Source organism: Ptychodera flava, chromosome 6, assembly GCF_041260155.1.
Source record: "Ptychodera flava strain L36383 chromosome 6, AS_Pfla_20210202, whole genome shotgun sequence".
NCBI lineage: Eukaryota > Metazoa > Hemichordata > Enteropneusta > Ptychoderidae > Ptychodera > Ptychodera flava.
The window spans coordinates 44,795,381-44,820,475 of record NC_091933.1 but is presented as its reverse complement, the minus strand read 5'-3'; the positions used below and the strand labels follow the sequence as shown (position 1 = coordinate 44,820,475).

At 36.6% G+C, this 25,095-nt stretch overlaps 1 protein-coding gene and 1 long non-coding RNA gene across 3 annotated transcripts in view; both read right to left on the bottom strand.

The window, feature by feature from the left end:
- Positions 1–25,095, bottom strand: part of LOC139135926 (uncharacterized) — a 50,094-nt gene that overhangs the window by 12,521 nt on the left and 12,478 nt on the right. Inside the window, exons 1-6 of one of the 2 annotated variants that reach the window (XM_070703706.1) lie at positions 23,871–23,964; positions 17,669–18,361; positions 12,726–12,804; positions 10,773–10,914; positions 9,406–9,518; positions 666–768 (exon numbers count right to left, since the gene is read on the bottom strand). In XM_070703706.1, the coding sequence (XP_070559807.1) occupies positions 666–768; positions 9,406–9,518; positions 10,773–10,914; positions 12,726–12,804; positions 17,669–18,327 (1,096 nt within the window). In that variant the 5' untranslated portion in view covers positions 18,328–18,361; positions 23,871–23,964. Of the gene's footprint in view, positions 1–665; positions 769–9,405; positions 9,519–10,772; positions 10,915–12,725; positions 12,805–17,668; positions 18,362–23,870; positions 23,965–25,095 lie in introns of those variants that run through there. The other variant, XM_070703705.1, reaches the window with a different exon arrangement.
- On the bottom strand, positions 19,844–20,706 carry LOC139135925 (uncharacterized). Its single transcript, XR_011553059.1, has 2 exons — positions 20,428–20,706; positions 19,844–20,032 (listed from the first exon to the last, which is right to left on the bottom strand). It is a non-coding gene; the product is annotated as an uncharacterized lncRNA (long non-coding RNA).

The following is a 25,095-nucleotide window of genomic DNA, read 5'->3' as shown; positions in this document are numbered from 1 at the left end:
AAATGCTGTAATGTTTTGAGGAAATAAAAGATTCTTAGTCTAATGCAAAGAGACAAGACGGATGACAGAATACATATTTGGATTTCAAATAGTAGTAAATTTACAGATACTTTTGGTTGTCTGAATGCAATTTACCAGGAAATCAAATTTTTATGAATATTTAAATATTTTTTGCAGAACCACATTTTGAATGCCCATACAACTGATTCATGTGATTGTGTGATTTCAATGCTTATCCCACTGTCGCATCTATTAACTATTCTTTCTGTTAGGGTAATCTTGTTTTCCCTAAGGGCTTACAGCTTACAATTTTTACGTTGAATTTTCAGTTTGAAAAACCAGTATCCCCAACACTTAATGCAATGTATTTGTATCTCTTGCAACAACGAGGTGGAGGAGAGGGGAATTGGGGAGGGGGCTCATGTATATTGAACAAGCTCTCCTTTACATTTCACACCTAGTCTATAAATAAAATCTATTTGAATCAAAATTGAACCCCACAAAAGTAAAATGTTTTGAACCAAAATATGTGACATTTTTTGTATTCTTTGATACTTGGCCTGAGAATACCACAAAAATAATCTTCAACTCTACTACATTGTATAGGCTACACTGACCATTCATGATTACATCGTCAAAATATAGATCTACCTACTTGTTCATACCTTCATAAAAGAGTTTTTCTATCTCTGTAGAGGCTTCTTTCTTTTGAATTCCTACAGCAATAGTATCACCGATGTTCAGAGTTCCATGGTAAAAAGATTCTGGCTGAAGAAACAGAATGAGAAGAAAACATTCTTAAAAGGTAATAAAGATAGTATGTGCCTGGAAGTACAAGACTTACACTTTTGCTCAAACTCTTCTCAATTAATGCAACTTTCAACCAAACTCTTACCATTCCAGAAAAAAAATCAGGGGGGTCACTATGCAAAGTTTGGTACTAGAGAAACAAATTACCTGATATTTATTGATACCTGTAATTGAAATTAAAAACAGTTGCCATTTTATTCTTAACTCTATGGGGAAAAATAAAATATTTGATTTTGAAAAACTAGGAGATGAAAGGTTTTCTTACTCCGAGAACTTTAAAATGAGGTAGATCAGAAAGAATTGCAAGGTGAAAATTTGAGAGTCCAAATATCAGTCCCCGAGGCACATTCTACCTTAATTATAAAGACATCAAGATATGATATCTGGGTGAATGCTAAACAGTATTCCATGCCATTTTGAAACTCAGCATTGGCCATCTCCTGTGTAGAGATACATTTACACAGCAATTAGCTGAAATCCAACATGACATATCAATGAGCAAAATGCCAGAAATACCTAGAGTTTTAGATATTACGATGGTGCAAATGTCTCAATTTAACTATTATGTTAGCATTTACTCTGGCTAGATGTATTGACTTTGGCTCTGTATTTACAATCTATATGCTCCTTGAGTCTTATAGTACAGAACACCAAACTGAACATGAGTTTATCACTTATAAGCCCTAGACATTTACAATCATGAGGAGCACTCTATGTGCATTAGAGAGCATTGTGTAGGATTACGGCAGCACTATCCATTCTGGGAAATAAGTCTGGAATGTCTGACAATCCTAATTTGAACAAGTATGACTTTTTCACAGATACTATATTGTAGAGATTTGGATGAGACTTAATGCAGAGTTTATGGGTTTTCACAGTGATGCATGGAACATTACTGTGAAGAGACAACCAGCACAATTTATTCGCAATAACTAATTTCAACCTGTCCCTGTAAAATGACAAAATGAAGGTACCAGCATTGATAATCAGATATGAAACATTTCTTGATGACATTTTGGCGAATAAGTTACACCTTGCAGACAGTATACACCAGTCTACATGCATCATATCTTGGCCAACTATATAACAACCAACACATTGATACTTTGATCACCGTTTTTGGTAATTATTTACACCTATAGTGAAAACTTCTGAATAGCCAATACAATGTTTTGATCAAGGATTGCACTTCACTGTGAGTAGTAGATATTTACTTCAGTTTTTTCCCATCAAAGTCAAAGACTTACTTATTTTCACAAGAGAGGTTTGTACATATCATGCATGCACAAAATTCATTGCATGTACGTCTGGCCCTCTTATGCAATATTCAAAACTGCCTTATCACATTTCTAGGGAGGGTCACAAACTCTGTTATGTTGTTAAATTTTAAACATACAAAATTTGCCCTGATAGCCAGTCCTTATATTCATATCTGCTTCAAGATATTGTGACGATACAGTTTTAATGAAAATCATACTTTCTTAAATATTTCAAATTTTCCAGTGATTACATCAGTATCTCTCAATGACTTTAGGATAAAATGATAAAATGTGCATATGACTATCTGAGTTGAAATTCTTAACTTTATTGGTTTACAGCACTTGAATGTCGGGTAGATTTATGTCACAGATGAAAATTCTATGGAAATACCTCAAACCATGTAAATTTTTTATATACCACAAAATCACACATGGTAAAAAATTTCAGTTTCTTTCCTTCAAAGAAATACAAGCAATCACTTTGTTTTGAAACCATCTGTGTCCATGGAAGATTGTGGGGAAATTTAGCACACAAGAAATATTTTCACACAACTGTAGGTGAACTTAAAACTCACAAATGTAAGCTCCCATCTGTCAATATTTTTGGATGTTTGATTTGATTTGCAAAGTCCTGGCTTGTAAGCACTGCTCTCTGTGATGACAGATATATCTTCAAAAAAGATATCACCGATACTTTCAATAAATATTTTATAGGTCCTTATCTCACTGACTGATGTCTACCGTCTTAACTATTCCACTTGTCCCTCTTGGCAAATTGGAGATTGCATCCATCCAAATCATTCTGTTTGCTATTTACCCCTTTACATCTACAAAATAACAGTATGATCTCTGTGACAGCTAAGTCTTTGTAACATATCACTACACAATCATTACAAGGTCAAGTCAGTAAATATCACAATCTTAATCTCTGGAAGACAGGTAATATCTATGGACATTTTAAATGGACAATTTCTGAAAGTTAACACAGCTATCATTCAAACTGTACACATATCTGATTAACACTTTCCAGACCTGTGGTTTTTATTGAATTTTAAATTGGTTGGAACATTTTGCTTTCTGTTTAACCTGTTTGATTCCCAGTTTCTTGTAAACTGGTCTACATCTATTAAAGTTGATAACAATGGTGTTGGGCCAAACCACAGTGGTGACAGGAATACTCCTATCAGGGATATGCCTTTTTAGTGTCCCTCAAATGGTTAAGTCTGTTTGAAATCTGATACATAGGCCACGTTATGCTCTACTTGTTTTAATCAAGCAGAGTGACAGATGACAGATGCAGGAGAAGAGATCAGCTCTTCTGATATACTTAAAGAGTCCAAAAGTTAATTACATGAAAACAATGCCGTGAGTAGTGTTTGAGGTACTGTGCAACCATAACAACAACTGATGCTTCAACAACTAATATTTTATCTGCAGTATGTCACATCTCCCTTTTTATTCTCATTTGACATTTAAAACCACTTTGTTCATACAGGATGTGACAGGACACTTGATTAATTATCCCCATCACAGTGCCAAAGTTCACCGTTACAATGACAGATAATTACTGTTTGCATGACGTTTGACAATAAAAGTATCCACCATGCCGTGCTTGTAAATGTCAGGTATACCCGTATATGGAATACATGCTCCAAGTAGATGAAATTTTCACCAAAGCCACAAAGGTGTTCTACTCATTTTTTAAGGGCAGCGCAAATGGTATTTTTCCATCTTTTTTTCCAAAAATTTCCTTGTGTGCAAAATATTGAGTGCAAAATTCAATATTAGAAACAGTATGATGAACTCTAAACTAAAGCTACTAAAATCATACCATGTCATGTATAGATTATGTTGTGAAATCTACAGCAATTAATATAATGTAAAATGTTAACTCTAATACAGGCAAGATAAGATTTATCATCTTCTCTTCACCTCTTCATTAAGATGTTTAATTCAAACACTTGAATTAAATACATTACATAGATACTTGATAATCACAGCACATCAACATCTAGCTGGTCTTTGACAGATTAATTAGATACTTTTATTCTGAGTTGATAGACCATAAATCACATTTTGCAGTTTCAAAATATATTCTCCAGCAAATAAACTAGTCATATCTCGGGATACGTCAAATACACATTGACAGCTGTAAACTGAACTGTAAATTACAAGCCTGCATTTAGTGACCACTAGCTAATCTGTTTAACTAACTAAAAAGGACTGGAATCAAATAAAAAATTGTCAGATACATGTATTCATGCAAATCTTCTGAAAGATCACAGATAACAATGCCTGACCAAAGCTACTTAAAACTCTAGCTTTTCAATGCCATACTATTGTACAGAGTACATTTCCACATCTATGGAGGGCAATTGAGGTCAAGCACTTGTTACCACAGAGAGCATTATTAGTGGAGTCTATTCATGCAGTGCACCAAAGGGTACAAACTTACCTCATCATAGAATTACTACAAAGATTGCAATTTTCATGGATACAGAATAACGTGTACCTCCATTTCAATACCGTATGTTTTAAAGAAATGGTACGTCAAAATAAAGAATGCCACATTTTCGGTACACACCTTACATGTATGATTTGAAGATTCAATTTATAGAATGCGAAATCTTTTTCTTTAAGGTATTTCTAATGCATTGGATATATATACCACAGTGATACCGAATAATTTACATCATAGTGTACTTGGCTTGTTCACTTATCCTGTCGCCTAGCCACACAATAAAAGCAAAGTAAAACGGACCAAATGGAATTATCTTTTTTAAACACACAAATGTACCGCTAAATTTAAGCATCATGGGTGATATGTTGAAACCATATGCCAGGGCTTTAGCAGAATTGAAAGACTTGATGTCAGTGTGTATTCATCTTCTGGTGGAGAACCAAAAAGGTTGACATTGGGAAACATACCAACTGGCCATGTATTATCTAACTGTATCTACATGCAGTCAGATAGATGAAAAAGACCTTAATTTCAGACTACAAATAGTGATTATCTTTAGATGCTTTCAGCGTGAGAAAATTTTTGTACAATATTCCAAAGGTATGCTCTTACTACAGAGGACTTGACTGTGAACTTGGTGATGTTGCTACTATTAAAGGTCTGGGAAAATAGTGTGCAAATCCTGGTAACATATCTATTGTTCTCCAATGTAATTGTATGGAAATTTTAAGGGAAAACCTGACAACATGACTGGAGAAGCCAAGTAAAATTTACCAGGGCGTCGTCGTTAATAAAGTCACAAGAGCCTAACAGCAGGAAGTGCAGCGTCTTAAATTGCTGTAAAAGCCTGGAATTGAGTTCAGAATGTAATAAAATAAAGTCATAAATGAAATCCTTTGAATGTTCAAGTGCCTCTGTTGTAGAATAATATCAGTATGAATAATAAATATTAATACATAAACTGTATGTATGAGATACGTTGATTTTTAAATATACATATAGAATAACATGATGGTGCCATGAGTCATATAATTTGATCACTATACTTCTACAGGGCAAATGTAAACATAACATTTAATGTGTAGAATAATTGATAAATACCAAAGGATATCATTATGATTTAGTTTGGAAACTTCTGATGAATTAAAACACTTATAGTAATGTTTCTGAAAACACAACAAAACTGGAAAGGCAAACAAACTGAAGAATGAACATATTATGTTGTTTCCCCAAGGGTAGGAAAATTTGCATTTTACAGAAACAAAGAGCTCCAAGGTAACTCATTGTCACACATTTGGAATGATCTGTACCCCAGAGTAACACACTCAAAACATCAGTGCAAAATTTCAAACACTGAGAAATTCACACGACCCAAAAGGTCACAGAAACATACCAGGTCATGGAGAAGTGATGACCCAGTGATAAGTTAATGAGAATAAACTGGCTAATACTTCTGCAATTAAAAGAGAATGTAGCTGCGAGATTGAGGTTAAGGACTACCTAAAACATACCCAGGGACCAAACCCATAAATCATAGTGCATTGGCAGGTTTTCTTTGTGTTACAGAAACGTCCCAAACCTATTACAGCTGATTCTGACAAATTCAAACTGTCAGCCAAGTTGATATGGATAAAGCCCATGTAATTGCCCTTTTTCTTTGAGAGTAAATTTAGAAAACGTTCCCAGAGAATGACTTGCAAATATATTAAAAGAAGAAGCTTAAGGGTAACTGACAATGCAAAAACAAATGTACAGTGCCATGTTTATGGAAAATGGTGTAAAATGTTGATGTGTAGGTTACTTAGTCCCAATGGACGTAGTCTGGGGACTTATGGTTTTGGTAATGTCCGTGCGTGTGTGCGTTTGTCTGTGTGTCAGTCACCAAGCATTTCTCAGACGTGTGAACTGATTTCTTTAAAAGTTGGTTCAAGGATATTAACCTATATCATACATATGTCCGTCAATTTGTTTCACATCACGATCCAATATGACAGCATGGTGGCCATTTTGTAAAGATTTTTTCATGTTCAGATCAAGCTATAACTCAGGCACGTTTCAACAGATTTAACTAGTATTTAAATTTGGTACAAGATCATTCACCTATTGTCATACATATGCACATCAATTTGTTTCATATGATCCAGTATGGCCACCAATAATGATCGAAGGACTTTCAGGGCAGTTGATGGAAGGTGATTCCAAAATCGTTTTAATGGATTTTATGCCATATGAAGACAAGTTATTTTTGTTTGACAATAAAGTGTCTGAAATATCATCGATCAACTCAATGCCTTTCTGTTAGTTTTGTGCGAATAAAACATACCAACAATCTGCTCAGAAGCAAGTCCTTGTTATGCATCTGGAATATTCCTGAATGTGAAGCTAAGATTGCTTCTTGCAATCCAATGCATGTGTCCTCCAACCAATATGAGAGTATGCAAAATAATAAATGACTGTATATGAGGACTCTGTCCTCTCCCAGGACTTGTAATTAACCCTTGACTACCAAGGCCAATGTATTTCTATATACCAGGCCCCTTATGTAAATATTGATAAAATCTGGGGTGTGGTCATTGCATCAACACTGCTCAGAGTAAAAATTATATATATCCGGCGTTCAAGGTAGTCAAGGGGTTGTAATTAAAGTACCCATTAACAAGTGGGGACTGTGTCATCTCTGATGACTTGTGCTCACAGGGTTTTCTATCGAGGCAAGAATGTCTGCATTTTATTTCGAATCAAACGTGATCACTAAATTGTGTGGAGTATAGTATTTCAGCACAGTGTTTTTTTGTGAAAGTTTCAGGAAATTACTACTTGACATTTTCTTTTAGTCCTCATACAACTCAATGGGACATGTTCACACTGCACAAGTCTAGGTCATTCACTACCTCAGCAAATGTTGCTTTAATTGTACCAACATATGCAGCTGCCACGAATATCCCATAGTCATTAACCTTTTGAATACTGTAATTTTTTCCCACCAAAATTTTAGTGCAACATTTTACCAATTTTCATGAATTTTATTGTAATTTTTTGGATAATTTTGGACCAAATTGACATCAAATTTCATTGGCTGCAATTTTTATCATAATTTTGGAGAAATCTGAAAAAAATTGACTGGGGTATACTTTATACAAGCGACAAAAATTGACTTTGGCACTCTAAGGATTAACTCTTATTGCTGGTGAGTCAGTACACAATAATAAGTTTCTACCTTACAAAAAGCCACTAATTTTTCTGACAACAAACCTGTCATTCAGTGAAAGAAACTGAAGACAATCCTTCTATGAACTCTGTATCAGCCATCATAAATACAGGTTTCAATGAAAATCTGCTATGGTTCATTGACAGGCAACTTAGAATGGTTTGTAAAATTGCTTGTCAGTGTCACACTGCACGTGCAAATAATGATCATCAAATATTCAGTTTAGTTCCTGCAAATGAGGTTTTGCATTTTTCAAGGTAGTTAATAATTAAATATTGACATATGGGTCATTCTTTGAAGCACCGTCTTGACACGGTCAAACCCTTCATTGCTGTCCTACATTACATTATTTTCACTTGTGGTGAAAATTTAGTTTCATTTTTGCATAGCGTAGAGGAATTTTGTTCAAGCTTATTTATATTTTATTGTCATCTCGTTTAAATATACAAAGCAAATTGAGCTTTCTCGAGCACTTACAATGATTGAATATGGTTATTACAAATAATTGCACCTCAACGCGAATACTAATACCAGGGAATCTAATAGAACTTGCACCATAAAGAAAACAATATGTAAGGAAGTAGGACAAACCACTTCAGCAGTAATGCAACTGAAAGTTGCCAAATATGGTAATGATTTTATCGTTACCAAGGTTACAGCTCCCTTCTTCTGTACAGTAAAAACCAAATGGTCAACCAATATGACTGGGAACTTGGGTTTTTTTTTCAAAGCAAATTTTGAAAATGTATGGAAGTAATGTGACTCATCCATAAACATAGTTTTATAAAGCTTTCCTGAAAAATCTGACATTAACTTCTCTCTCTCTGTTTAAAGGTCTGACAAATGAGTTGGTAACAAAATTGAAATTCCACAAGTAAATCACTGTGCATAACGTGGATGTGATATGATGAACTAGCTACTGTCTCACTCCAGTCTGGATTGGACCCCAGTCACTTGGCTTTTCTTGGCAGCAGCTGGCTAGCCTAGCCACTGTGGGCCGTGTTCATCCCACGATCTTCACAACAGTGTGACCACAAACGCAACAGTCTACAGAAGTTTATTCCTTAAATTTACTCTGTTTTGATTATTTATATGCCTACACACTTTGAGCAATTCTACCTCAATTAATAAATTCACCTGAAGTCAAATGCACTGGCATCCTTTGGCTTTTCTATGCTGATGAAAGTCATTTGCAGGAGGGAAAGTGTTAACCTTTCATTGGAAAGAGTCAGGATTAACGGAAAAGGAATATTCAAGTTTTTCTGAAATTATTTGATTAATGACATCATTAACGTCTTTCATTCCACTCTGAAGACATGTCTTCAGACACTAGCCTACTTTCTTCCCCACTTTAACACTTTAACACAGTGCTTAGAGGCAATGGAGATGCACTTTATTAATCTACTTCATTATCATTATTATAAATGTAATTTTTCTCACAATTAGTAACCAGCTTTCATTTCAAATCATCACATGTGTATCAATGTCATGAGTACACCATAGAAAACTGGTAAAAAAGATATTGCTCTGCTTAAGTATTTCACATTTATCTTGAGCAGTACACACTGCAGATTACAGGTTTTCGCTGTACCTATATGACTAAGTGGCTGGCTTTGCCATGTTGATCAAAGCCGTCAGCAGAAATTAAGTAAAGTAACTTCACTCACGATGTATAAGATTTCTCCAGCTTCCTGGACACACTCCAGGGGCTTATCATCCTCATCCAGAAGTGGATAAACATTTTTAAACCAATCAAGGGAGCTATATCCTGGCCAAACACCTGCCGAAATTAGAAAAAAATTAGAATAACATAAGAAAAACAACATATTTCAATATATTGACTATTGTGTTATGTAGTTTCGTCAATATCAGTGAATTTTTTGATGTCATCCCTCACATTATTACTGATAATGTATCCGATTATCAAACATTGTGGCCCCAGATGTTTTCTACATCTATAAATTCACTGGCATTATACCAAAACTATAAAGCAATAGCAATGATGTACCCCCTTCCAACCAATGATGGCACTCATTGCTTTACTTTGTACATTAAGTCGTGCAAAATTTGCTTTTGTCCATTATGGGCCAAGAAGGGGGGAGGTACTTTATTGCTTAAATATTGAAATTTCTTATCAGCTAAAACAAACAATATAAATTTTCAAATATATTTCCTATATAAACACCTTTAATTTTACATTGAGAATTTTCACCGCATATAATATTCATGTGTTAATTAAATCAATATTTGGATCAAGGTCTTTCAATTATGACTTTGTTGGGATGCATGTGATGATGGCTTGCAAATATAACAAATCTTGTACATCACATAAAGCTATGACAATGATCTCACTTAAAATGAAAAGGGCATAAAATATTGACAGAAATTACAATTTTCACAGACAGAGCCTATTAAAAGAACATGTTTTCACGGTGCATGAATAAAGTTTTAAATTTGTAGGCAGGATATCAATCTGCTCATGTACAAACTTGTCATTTACAACTTCTCTATGGATTAATTTTCATATCAAAAATTTCCATTGCTTAGTAACCACCCACTGATCACGCTGGGGGCAGGTACTTACATGTAGTTTGTGTTTCAATATTTGTCACTATCATGGCTTTGTAATGAATGATTAATAGTGAAATCAATGTAAGGCATATCCTGATTGCGCTTTAACGGCCATTTCATAGGAAGATTGTTGCAGTAATATTAAAGACACTAACATGCACAATGGTGGCAATAAAGTCAAAATATGCAGGCAAAAATCTCAATGATTAACAAATTATGAAACCTGAATACAAGATCTATCCAGGATACTTGAGATTTCTCTATGACTTTGCTATGTCTAGGGGGACTTGTAGGAACACTCGAATTCAACCTTTTAGCCAACATAGAATGACCGTAAGCTGTTGCTCACCTACTGAAGATCACATTTCAAATTATAGCAACTTGATAAAATGAGACAGGGTTTGTCAATCCATAAGAGTGCGGTTAAATTGCTGTTGGTTATGATATGAGCTAGCTTACAAACCTCCTGGAGGGGTCTTGTCAGGCGGGTAGAGAAACCATCTCTTCCTGCCGAACACAACTCCATTCCAAGCATCCGCATGTTTATGGAAGCTAACACCAGACTCTGAGGCACCAAGGAAAAATATGCTGTCATCTAACTCATCCTGTCATGGACAAAGGGGGAAAAATGCAGTTTTGTCAGAGTGTTAAATCAAAGAAACACATACTTGTAGTCTGGTAAATGAGATGAATATTGAATGTTCAAAATGTACCGATATACTTAAAATGTGTGTATATACAGTTCCCATTCAGTTGAAAATTTCTCAAACACGATTTAATAACAGAGTGTTGATCCATTTCATTTGCTTTGGTTTCCACATCTTGCAAATGATTTGCATTGTATACGGTATTGAGGCAATGTTTTTGAGTAGTGAATCTTATAAACTACTGCCGTTGACATTTGTCGGAGTTCAAAAATAAATAGAAAAACATTCCATGGAAACAAAAGACAAAAAAATTGTCATTCATAGAAATCAATATTCTTTTGAAATGGTTATTATATCCTGACAAACGATGGTAGAAATGCGTTCCATATTTCAAACTGGAGAGAATTGAAGATCAATATTAATGAGTAAACACTGATGTATTTAAGTACATCAAGACAGCTGAAGTAGTTTCCTTTTCTTCAAAGATTACCGATCCAATCACTTGCCGTTCAAACAAGTTTGACAATACTCATCTTGAAGAAAATTACCAGAATTCCTAGATGCTCATTGATTATTGGAATTCTCAGCAGTTACATTCATTAAAACCATTCTTCTCAATGTACAGGCACAGAAATATGCTGCACACCTTCCACTGAAACTAAAATTCTTTTCGAAAGCCATTTTAAATTTAGGGTGGCGATGCTGACCATGATAATAATATCCTAGTTCTGCACACTTTTTACTGATACACACAAGTTACACAGATCGGTTTTTCATTATACATCATTATTTTCGAGTAGTTGGATATTTTAGGTAGCTTTTAAATAGCATAATTAAGGCATTGATATCTGCCACAAAGCCAGCTGATAAGAAGCTATTCGAGTGACATGACATGTCTCTGATATTATTAGATCACTTGTTTGAGAAAGAAAATGACATTTGTCAAACAAGCATGTCACCCTCTATTTTCAGAGTGAATACAGACACTCATTTGATAACAAAGACTTGAAGCTTTCATACATCCATTCTAAACGGATTTGATGTAGCATTGCTTGATTATCCATCTGTTATCTTTACAATTTGTAATGAAGATTGCATGTTTTCATGCTCTTTTTTCTTCCACTGAATTAATTTCATATTATGATGTGAACTCTGATTTTTGCGAAAATGACTGTTCCTGTGACTGTTTCACTTTATGTGGGTTTTGACCACTCTTTGTCTGTGTTTTAACCCTTTCACCACAATGGTTTGGCCCAAACTCGTGACTGTCATCAATGGTGAGTGTGGACCTCTTCACAGGAAATGGGGGTGAACAGGTTAAAGCAATGTTTGAACAGAAAATTACCTTTCAAGTGATAAATTGATGTTTCTATGTTTCTGATTTTACTGTTGCCTCAAATACTCAAATACTGTTGCCTCAAATCACGTTTTTTTGTAATTTTGTGTTTCATGTCTATCCAATTACAAATGTATGAAATCAAAATTTAAAGTAAGCTGAATCTTGTATTAATTGTGATTATTTCATATTTTACATTTTTATCAAATAGTATTTTCCTTCTCAACAAATCATTTAAAGTAACAATTTAAGTGGGAAAGGTATGTACTGTAGCTCAACCCTGTAGCATTTTATTAAATGTGTGAAGTCTTTCTGTAACAAAACTCAGCAGTGCAAGTTCATAACTTATTCTACTTCTGACTCTAAATTGGTTTAAATTTAATCACTTCATTTGTCTGAGAGATTTCAAGACATGCCATAATGTTACACGTACTTTCACTTCAAAGTATGCCGGAACACGGATTGTAGAGGGAAGTGATGAATCCTTGTAAAAAAGACGATCAAAGACATACCTGAAATATAAATGAAAAAAATGAAAATGTAAATATTGCAGCCGGTAAATTGACTGATGGCTTTCCTAACATAATTTTGTACACGCAAAAGTAAATGCAGGTGAACTCTGAACAATGCTTGAAAGGGTTGTTAACTGTTTGCAAACTCTATTGATAACAAGTCATCGTTGATGACACAGTCCCCAATTGTTAATGGGTACTTTGATTACAGGTCCTCAGAGAGGATAGATTCCTCTCCATTAGGTCTGTGATAAAAAACTTCTTGAATAAATTCGCTTGATACATGTCTGAGTTGTAGTTCAGGACATGAAAAAATCGTAATAAAATGGCCACATGGTGGCCATATTGGATCGTATCACAAAACAAATCAATGTGCATATGTATGACACAGGTCGATGTCCTTGTACCAACTATGAATCAAATTGGTTGAGATATGCCTGAGTTATGGCTAGTACATGAAAAAATCATAACAAATGGCCGCACAGCAATCATATTGGATTGCATCACAAAACAAATTAAAGTGCACATGTATGACATTGGTCAATCTCCTTGTACCAACTTTGAATAAATTCGCTTGATAGATGTCTGAGTTATGGCTCTTGACATGAAGAAACGTAATACCAGATATGAACTGAAAATGCTCACGTGTTTCATTATATATTGCATTTATGTGCAAGTTTGAACCTTTGCTACATGCTTTGCTACATTTAAAGTGTTATGATCAACACAATGAATTTCACCACAGATCAATTCTAAAGGTCATTAAGTATTCAAATATGTAATTAGCTGAAATAAAAATAATTAATTTCTTGAGTACTGTCATTGTATCACAATATAGCATGTGTAATTACCTTTGGTCAAGTCCTTCAAGCTCTATATGCCAAACCGTGAAAGCTTGTTAGCTATTTATGCAAATTATGAATTAGCTGACATGAAAATGCAAAATGACTTTCAATACTGTTATAACCTGGTATAATGATCAATGTACACAGCATGTTTTGCCAAATTTTATCAAGTAAATGCCAGTATATATCCCTAATTTGGAAGGTTCATTAAATATGCATATTGGGAATTGGCTGAAAAAAATGTCAAATGACTTTCAATAATCTTGTATCATAGTATCTTTAATGTACATAGCAAGTTTTGCCAACTTTGGTCAAGTCAAAACAGATAAATATCGCTAATAAATGCGGGATATCGGACCGCAGGCGGGCGAAGATTGCATTATAAGCGCGCCAACCCAAACTCACTGCATGGACATCACATTTACGAAATCGAAGTCCAAAGTCAACTACGTCATTGTTAGAATAAGAGAGGTTTTCCATCACACGGGAGCATACCACCACAAATTTTGCACAGATGGCGTTGCACTGGCATTGAAAAAGGGTGCATGGGAGCATGGGAACGCGGGCAGTTTCCCTCGCTATGGGTAGGAAATGCATTGAGCAAGACACACTTCCGGGTTCGCAAAAAAACGAGGATCCCATTTACGGGGCGCTCAAATATAACTATTTGCTGTGATACATAGCAGAGGCGTATATGTTTGTGATGCTGAGAATAACATCAGTAAATAAATGACGGGTTTTAAAAGTTGACGTTTTTTGCGATGAAACAGACTTCTGAAGGTAGCTCGCTTGGGGAACACGTCATCCCGGCCGCTGTCCGCTTTGACCCCAGTAATTCACACTGGTTTTGGTCGGCCCAGGTACCCAAGTCACTTCGACCCCGTCACACTTTTGCCTACATGTCCACGGAGACGATTCAACATGTTCCACAACAAAGCCAAGACAAAAATTGAAAATATCAATAAATGGCTTCACAAAGGCTGAAATACACGATACTCGATGAAGTATGAAGTTTATGAAATGAAATCAAAATTGACAACACAAGTGTTTGTCTCGGGTAATACCACTTGAAGTTGAACTATTCTACAGACTGTTTTTTCCATACAGTGCAGTATTTGTCAGTGACAAATTAATCTTTGCAATACATTTTTTTGCGATGAGCTGGAAATTTGATTAATATCGAGTTAATGTACATAAATATTCCGTTATTTACTGGGACACGTTTATTTTCTCGATCCGCTATCTGCGGACTACGTGCTGAAGTACATTGACTGTTCATGTCAACGATCGTTTCTCCCTCTGCAGAGTTTCTGTATCCCGTTCAACAACGCTGTACCTCGATCACACGATAGTGACGCTATGTAGCTGTGCAGTATTGAAACTTATCATAAAATGGCCACCTCGTCTAACAGTAACACGTATTGTCGGGATTATCGTACGGAAAAAAGACTGCAAAAGTAAGACTTATGAATCTTCATCAGAATTGAACACATCATGATTGTACACGAGTATCAACCGTGAATGCACGTTGAGCTCGGCAGTTACACAAGCATGGTACGCTACATGCATAGCCCTACGAGTATGGCGACAGTGTCCGGCTTTGGCTACGCCGCCTACCGGAGGTGGGAGGCGGCGTAGCCAAAGCCGGACACTCTCATCATACTCGTAGGGCTAGCTACATGCACTGCCGCGATGCTGATCGTATGCATTCCAAGGCCTATCCCGGAATTTGTTTCACAAACAACCTCAAAGGAGAGCAAACATACTTCTATGGACAATGGCGAACACGTTTCTTGGCGAAGCAAAATCAAAACAGTGCAGAAGTACATGAAGTAGGTCATGGCCTTGGACTCTGTGCACGAACCTGATTGGACACTTCAATACCTTTGACCCAAAGTTATTATTCATCAGCACTTCCATGCCATGAGGCTAGGTAGAGAACGTATGTACTCATTTCTGGCGATCGAGCAGCGAGGGAAACAATCAATTACCAAGGATAAAGCTAATTTGCTAAACGATATTTTATCTTGAATAGTGAGTTGAATGAGTAATAAAATATCATATTTTAATGTCAATACGAGGTTGAAACACGGAGGGACCGTGGTTGAAACCAGAGCTATCCAGCTGTAGCCAACCTGGACAAGCACATTTCACAGCGCCCTCAAACAGTCGATTGTTTTCACTTGTCATACGCGGCGTAACAGAAAAATTAAAACTTTCATAACTTCATTAATATCCAAGCCACGCCCACCAAAACCTTTTCAGTTCTAGCCATTTGAATTCTGAAGATGTCTACCAAATTTGACTGAAATACGTTCAGCCGTTTTTGAGAAAATGGACCAACAGACAGACAGACAGACAGACAGACAGACAGACAGACAGACAGACAGACACACAGACAGACAGACAGACAGACATCGCTGCGACATATGCTCACGTGTTCACACGTGAGCAAAAAATGGCCACACGGCGGCCATATTGGATCATATCACAAAACAAATCAATGTGCATATGTATGACGTAGGTCAATGTCCTTGTACCAAGTTTGAATAAAATCGGTTGAGATGTGCCTGAGTTATGGCTCTGTACATGAAAAAATCGTAACAAAATGGCCGCACAGCGGCCATATTGGATCGTATCACAAAACAAATTGATGTGCATAGCTATGACATTGGTCAATGTCCTTGTACCAAGTTTGAATAAAATCAGTTGAAACATGCCTGAGTTATGGCTCTGTACATGAAAAAATCGTAATAAAATGGCCGCCTGGCAGCCATATTGGATTGTATCACAAAACAAATTGAAGTGCATATGTATGACATAGGTCAATGTCCTTGTACCAAGTTTGAATAAAATCGGTTGAGATATGCCTGAGTTATGGCTCTGTACATGAAAAAATCAAAACAAAATGGCCGTACGGCAGCCATATTGGATTGTATCACAAAACAAATCAATGTGCATATCTATGTCATTGGTCAATGTCCTTGTACCAACTTTGAATAAAATCGGTTGAAACATGCCTGAGTAATGGCTCTGTACATAAAAAATCGTAATAAAATGGCCGCCTGGCAGCCATATTGGATTGTATCACAAAACAAATCAAAGTGCATCTGTATGACATATGAAGTAATCCTTGTACCAAGTTTGAATGAAATCGCTCCGGGCATCTCTGAGATATCTGCGTGAACAGACGGACGCACAGACGCACTGACGCACGCATGCACAGACGCACAGACATGACCAAACCTATAAGTCCCCCGGACGGAGTCCTTGGGGACTAAAAAGGTGGACAGTCTGTTGATTATTGCAAGACTTTTTGCATAACAAAACTCAGTAAGTTAAAACGGGTGGGCAATGACACTTAAAAGTGAAAACATATTTTGAGGATGGTCTCATTTCATTAGGAGGGGGGCAGTACTATTTTAATAGAATGGACAGCGTAAGCAGACAACCCCCCTGGCCATTTCAAAAGACTGCAGTATTAGCATCCAAAAGTGACAAGCCATACTGTGCTCTTCACAGTCAAGAAATGAACTGATCTGTGAGCCATATTAAAAATGAACAGGTCAACGAACTGTGTTACTCTAAATTAGTTCAGGAATTTGACTATTATACATGTTTACCTTCTCACATCAGATTAAGTGTAACATTAAATGCTATGGTCAGAGAAATTTTATCAAACAGCAATAGGATGAATGCAATGAAACTGTGCACTGAAAAAAACGTTCAGAAATTCATGTACACATAGTCATATGTACAGAGAAGATGAAGTTTTCTCATTTCATGTATGTGCAGAACTGTTGAGGATCAGTTCTGGAGTATGATTGAAGTCTGATGTAAAAAAGAACAAATTTCCTCTTCAAAATCTCTTGACAATTAGGTATGACAGGACATACATTATTGGCATTCGGAAACATTTCTGAGCCAAATTTTGCGTGATTACTCTGTAATTTAGTTAATTTCTCGCAATGTCACTGAATGATAAACCGTAACTAATCACATTGCTATTGTTAACTTACATTGGTTCATTAGTCCCATCTCTATTATCCATAATTTTGTTAACGTACTCAGCAAAGGAACTGATTTCATTGCCGGACCCACCATTCCGCACTATGTCGTCAGACTTTCCGGAAGCAATTTCCCATGCACTGTATTTTTGCATCAGATCCTGTCTGGTCCATTGCTCTGGATCTGTCCAGTCTTTGGAGCCATGTTCGAAGCTGACAAGAACAGGCCGTTTATGTCTGTACGTCCTTTCAAATTCAACAGGAGACAATTCTTGACTAAATCTCCTGTCAATGTTGCAAACTGAAGAGTTCAGAAAAATCTGAGTCTGTCGGCTAGCCTGCCTCCAGCCACCGACTTCACTGTAAGTTGTCGGTTCTGGTTTGATTGAAAGTGTATCTTCAGTATCCTCATCTCCAGTGATGTCAAATGGTCGCCACTGATTGGGGTGTGGAAATGTTAGAAAAAGAAGAATTAAAACTACCATGACAGTTGAAAAAAGTATGGCATAGCTAATATTTGCCACAAAAGTAAATTCCAATTCCTTTTCCTTCTCCTTGGAAGCTTCTGCAACAACCTGCTCATCAGTTGAACCCTCTCTGGATGGAGGTTGCCGTCTGTATGGTTGAGGTGGTCTTGGAGGAAGCTGTGATGCGTTGGTGCTTTGGTTCATACTTCCAGCTGATCGACTTCTCAAAGTTTGAAGTCTGAAATGATACAGTGATTCTCTTTTTATTGAAAGACTCAAATTTCTGTCTTTACTATATTTTAAATTTCATCTTGTTCATGAAACAGTTCATCCACCTACAAAGACATGTCCATTAGGAAGTATTTATTTACATGCTGACAACAGGACAATTGTGCTATAATTTCTAAAAGAGCAGTTGCTGCCAGTGACAAGAATATTCTGGCAAGTGTATACTGACTGATCAATAGGAATCAAACTTTGATAGCAAATGATGGGCTTGACAGAGAAAAATGATTATGATAACAATATCAATAGCATACATATTGTAATTTAGTGCGTCTGAATTGCCAAACCATAAGGCCAAAGTAATTAAATTCTTTGTTTTGCGTCCTAACCCGTTTAGGTTTTTAAGGTTTTCATAAAAAACACACACAGTGTATTTGAATAGGAATTTTAGGACATGGCCGCTTAGCTTTTCTGAACTAAAATTTTGTTACAATTTTTTATTTGCGCAATCAATTACATTGTGTTAATTTTCTTGTGTGTGTTTTTCAGCCGCTTAGACGCGTACCTTTTCCCATTTAGAGTGGACGCAAAACAAAGAATTTACTTACTTTGGCCTAATTTTTTACCACAGATTGCATTTTAGTGAGCTGCTAATCTTTTTAATCATTGGTTTATATAGGAAGTATTCTTTGAATATCTCATATGTAAATGGCCATAATTCCACATACTTTGAAAATCTTCCCAGGAGGATAAAATCCGCAATGGTAATTAAATAATGACACGTAGGGTAAGATTACGATTTGTCGTCCACACAATGGATGGTGCTTATGACAGTAATATTGATGATGCCCAAGCCTAAGGCAAGGTATCATCAACATTACAATCATCAGCATCAGCTCCAGTAACTGATCACAGTAACTGGATAATATGTGAGGTGTTATAATATTGAATTACAACTAAATGTAGACTGTTGACTTGTCAGGATAAGAGATGCACTGCACACATAGCGGATCCCTTACCGAAATTTTAGGCCTCCGCAAACTGTTACTGCAAATTTGCCGCAAGCTTTGCAGTAAATTTGCAGCAAACTATTTGCCGCAAATATGCGGGTGGTTCATTTTTCAGATGCAAATTAGGTTTCTTGTGAACTTGCTGCAAATATGCAGCAAACTCCCTGCCGCAACGTTGCTGCAAACTCTTTGCAGCAAATTTGCGGCACAATCCTTGCAGCAAACTTGCGGCAAATTAATTTGAATGTTACTGAAAATTTGCCGCAAACTCCATACAGCAAATTATTTTATTTGCGCTGACCATTGTTTCTCGTGAAACTGGTATTTCAGAGTTTAGTTGGATAAAACACATCTTGTGCTGTCCACAGTCGGCCAATATATAAATATCACTTATCCAACTTAACTCTGAAATACCAGTTTCACGAGAAACAATGGTCAGCGCAAATAAAGTTATTATAAACAAAAAGATGACAGAGAAAAAAAGGTTAAATTCAATTGTGGTACAATTTATTTTATATGCCATGTTCATTTCATGCCACATAAGTGTCATGATCATGTCAAGATTTTCTTTTGACTTGAGAAGTTTCATGTAACATTTACATTACTGTCAAAGGCTGCGATTTGGCTTTCTGTTCTCTGAATTTCTTGTCCCTTTAGTGTACCAGCAATGGATTCTGAAAAATATAAATCGTTCAGGGAAGAGTGTAAGTCTTTACCGTTTGACCAAACATTGTAAATTTCATGAAAGAAATCGATAATTATTTGAAAATGAGACAAAATCAAGTTGAAAAATTGAAGCAGAAAATGCATAAATATTCATGATCGAAATTAAATTAATAATGATTAAAATGTCCGACAGCGGACAACTCGCCGTATGTTGTTTACATACACGACGGCGACAATCTGCAAAAATCTCAGCACTTACTGTAAGTAACTGTTGTGAAACGAAAGTGAATTCAGTGTGAATCAGTACTCAACGAAAATTTATCTTTAGGTAAAGATTGCAATACAACGATTACAGAACATAATTATAGCGATCAATGTAAAAACGAACGGTACATTGACTTACATTTCTGAACGGCTCGCAGACGCTGGACGATTCCCGGTCCGGTTGCAGGTCTCACCGTGCTGTGTGTAAATACCGTACTCAGAAAATATAGTCGGCATCTTTACTGCCGCTCGCGTTCACAAATTTAGAACTCCGCCTGTCCCTGGTACTGTATACACGTTTTTGCAACTATGTGATATCATTTGGCTGGCGATTCCATAGAAAGATCACGAAATTGTCCACTAGAAAACTCCCTGCTCACAAGTACGCAGCCGACACTGGCCGATGGTACTAAAATCTAACTTCGCGCCGATCAAGCTCATGACGATAACGGAAGTGCGAGCTATAAATCATTACGCGATTGATAATGTAGTCCCGTTTTTAAATGCTGGAATTGACTCTACATCTGCACCAAACCGTTATATTTCATACTTAATATAGCATTCAATTTATTAGTTTAATGAAAATGGTTATTTTTATCATAGAAAGACTAAAAAGAGAGTAAAAATTCTTTCAGCACGAAGAATCAATATCAATGCGCGAACTGACCTTGATGAACCGTGACCGGAGAGTGTAAACATGTCGGCTGCTCGCAGCTGATACACAGGACGTGTTGGACATTGGTGAAGCGGCGCTTTGAATTTTCGTACAGCGACTCGGGATGGAGTGTAATCCTAAATCTCAAATTTGTGCTCGGCAATACAACTCTAACGCTGAAAACATGGACAAAAGCCTTTTACCTCGACCCATGTTATCAGAAGGCGAGATTTTGTCAGCGGCATCGATGGGACAGACTGTAAGCTGCAGTGCATTGTACGTACCGTATACATGTACTATATTGATGGGATGAATAGCTTGGAGCACAGCCACTACTCTGCTTGGAGGTAGTAGCGGAAACATTACTGTACAGATTTGCAGTAACAAAAGTCTACGACGTGTCCTTACAGACCATCATCAAACGCACATTTCGTTCGAAACTGTTTGCATTTTGGTATCATTCGCAGAAAATACAGGGTGTAACTTGCAAGACAGACAAGTCCCTGTTTCAAAAATTTGTTTCCCTAAAATTTCAGTTTTCGATCCAACCATAATTTACCCAACCAGATTGTCAAAGGGCACTTTTATTACATCATGTCACTACAGTATATACTATAGATGCACTCTATATCCATGCAATGCTTTCACCAGCATAACTGAAGCTGTTCATTATCTAGCATTACCAGTTATTATAATTTAAAAAGTGGATTGTCTGTTATGAAATAAAGGAACATAAAATATAAATGAAAGATCAATTTTATGTTGCTTACACATGACTGGTCACGAAGTGCAACAGTACTCAGTGTGTAGTGTGTACTCCCTGGTAATGAAATAGTGGGAAATATGTCAATCATGTGTTGCTGCATATTTGCAGCAATAATCTGGTTTGCCGCAAATTGCAGCAACTTAGTCGTTTACCGCAAATTTGCTGCAAAGTGACTTAAGGGTTTGCAGGAGGGTCACATCTACCTGCAAACTTCTGCAACTCCTTCCTGCAAGCTATATACTTGCTGCATATTTGCAGCAAACTTACGGCAAATTTGCAGTAGAAATAATTTCGGTAAGGGTTTTCAGCTGGCATGTCTTTTTAGCTAATTTAGCTAGGGTCAAGGGTTCCCCAATTTAATATGCAGTGGATTCAAACATTTTGGGAATCCCTACATTAAGAAGTGCCACAGTATCTTGTAAACTAAATTAAGAACCTTTAATTCAATTCAAATTCTCATTTCACTTAAAATCATGCAGCTCATTCAAAGTGTTGTACAGTATACATAGCTAGAGGCCCTTTCTTTAAAACCCTTCAAGTTCAAGTTACAAGTCTGCGTTTACTATTCTTCAATTATTATAGTGCCGCATTCTGTGGTGCCCCTTTTTTGTTATGGAAATTCTGTCTTGTACAAAATATTTTGTCTCCTTTTTGTTCCTGAAATTGAATGAAACTTGCCTCTTTCATACTCACAAGGGTTGCCATGGACACTGCACAGATATCATGATTGATAATGATATGATAAAGAACAGCTGATAAAAATCCAATGAAAATAGCTGCATTTTCTCTCAATATTGAATGAGGCGGATTATATTTTTCTTTGGATGATGCAAACAATGTAATGAATGGCAAAGGTGCTGAAAAGTCAGCCATTCATCAAGCCATTTCCTCATCTACCCAATTTTCCACAACTTTAAATACTGCACTCATTTACAATCTATTGTGACTGTCTATGGATTCACTATTGAGTATAAAAGACAGTCTTTTCTTGCCAATGAAAACCATTAAAATATCTTTTGTACTGAATAATGATTTAATGGAAATACTGAGTTTCTACGATTATGGAAAAAGAATTCACTTCCTGTCACTCAATTTCCTTTCAATTCAAGGAAATGAAGTCACCAGGGGGACGGCCTAGACATTCTAAATTTAGTTGACAAACTAAATTTAGTCTCTATTATTCCCTCTGAAAAACTTTTTCTGGACTGAAAAGATCACGACAAAGGAAGACTTTGACATAAATTTCTGAAATTAAACTGCACATGTAATTTTTTTTAAATACCATATGTTTGTATGGATTCTACTAGCCCTGCATACCGTGCTGTGTGTTCCCGGCATTATACGGCCTATGGTCGGAGGCCGTATAATGCTGGGAACACACAGCACGGTACGCAGGGCTAGGATTCTACATAAGGATGTGGGTGGCTATGTGTGTGGGGCTGCAGGCTGTTGCTATGCTCATACAAGCATTCAGACTAGACCATAACCAGTGTACATTGGCTTCAGGAGATATCAACACCAGTTCAACTTTCGCTAGGTACTAGGTTGTTTCATTGCAAGTTCCTTGAGAGAGAAATAAACAGCGAGATTTGCAAATGGATAAATGTGAAAGTTTAACTAATACACACTACTACTAGTTGTACACTTAGCCCTGCGTACGATGCTGTGTCATGTTCCTGACTGACGCCGGGAACACGCAGCATCGTACGCAGGGTTATATACGCGCGCGACTGAAACTGTCGTGCAGAAGGTAGAACATGGAGGTAGAAGCGAGAAGTTCAGGATCATAGACACTGCAAGTCCGCTCCAACGTCGCTTGTGATTCGATAAAGGCATGCATAAACTGATATACATGCACCTAGCTGTACGCTTGCTGCGGATCCGTAGCCCTACCACTCCCTTTCCTGGTTGTGTTGTACTCCCCCAACACAACCAGCAAAGGGAGTGGTAGGGCTACGGATACGCAGCTAACATGCACCCTGTACGGCGGCCTTCGCCGTAATCGAACCACAAGCGACTGTTCGCTCCATGATCCACTACGTCTTACCCTCAGTCCAAGGCTGGAAAAAGTCAAGGAGTTACTCAGTTAGAACGCTTTAGGGCCTACATGTTGTTAAGACTTTAGCTACGCGAAATATTACAAAATACGAAGTGAAATTACCGTTACAAACTTTCACGACCACTTGGATTTGGCGATTTGAAGTTACCACCATTGGAGCAGGAAATATTTATGTTTTCTTGGGGTTTTATTTCCGGGTTCAAAGTGCAGAGAAGAAAGTGTTGTGACGTAATACTGACCTTCCGTCGGTGGCAACTCTAAACAGCGAACCATAGGGTAATTTCGAAATGCATTGAACTCATTGTCGTCTTTTGGCGACAAGATATCGACAAGAAAGAACATTTATTTATTTAGCTCTGCGTCGTACACTACTTTTTAGACCCGCACTTTATCGTGCGAATATTTTAAACATTTCTTCTTTATATCACAGAGCCAAAACTTTTTGATACTGTTTTTAATGAACAAAATTTAGACATTTTTGGTAATTTTATAATTTTAGACGCAATTTATATCGGCTAATGATTGATTTATATATTGTGTGATCTGTTTTTTTTTTCTTGTTTCTTGCCTTAGTCTATATTTTGTTTTGATTGTCCGTGTTTCGTGGTTACTTTTTCTTTTCTTGTTTTTCTTTGTCATTTTTATTTTCCCTGTCCTTTATGAAATGAACCTGTAATTGAGACAACCTGTTGGTCCATCATAAATAAATAAATAAATTTAGTAAGTTAGTTAGTTGGTTGGTTATATTTTACTTCTTCCGTACTTTTCAGCAACCTCTCACTCGCTAGTTGTTAGGTACACGGCGGACGGCCTCTAACGAAGAAATGTAAGAACTCAGACACGTTTGCTCGAACGGAAACACTGAGTACCAGCGTGCCATTTTGCAAGTGTGCCTGAAAAATGGCTGGTAGACGAGGTAACATTTTCGTCAACTGACAACGTCATATAATGTTAACAATAAACTTTTGGAGAGAATGAAAACACATGCGATATCATGATTCACAGTCAGAAGTAGGCCTAAGAACTGATGGACCGGAAACGTTGCCCTCATACTCAGACTACTTAAATAGTAGGCCTACTATAAAAGAAACAACATATTTTAAAAACAGAACATGCACAGAAACTCCCAAAAATTGTCAAGCTCTGAAGAGCAATCTGTCATACGTAGAAGTATGCTTAAAACCCGAAAACAAACATTTCGTCATTTCTTATGTTCACAACACAATAAGGTTCATAATCTTACTCTAAAAATGAAAATCGCAACATTTATGGAATTGCACGCTGACTTTATCCCTCGCTAGCTCTCTTTACAGAATAAAAAACGAAA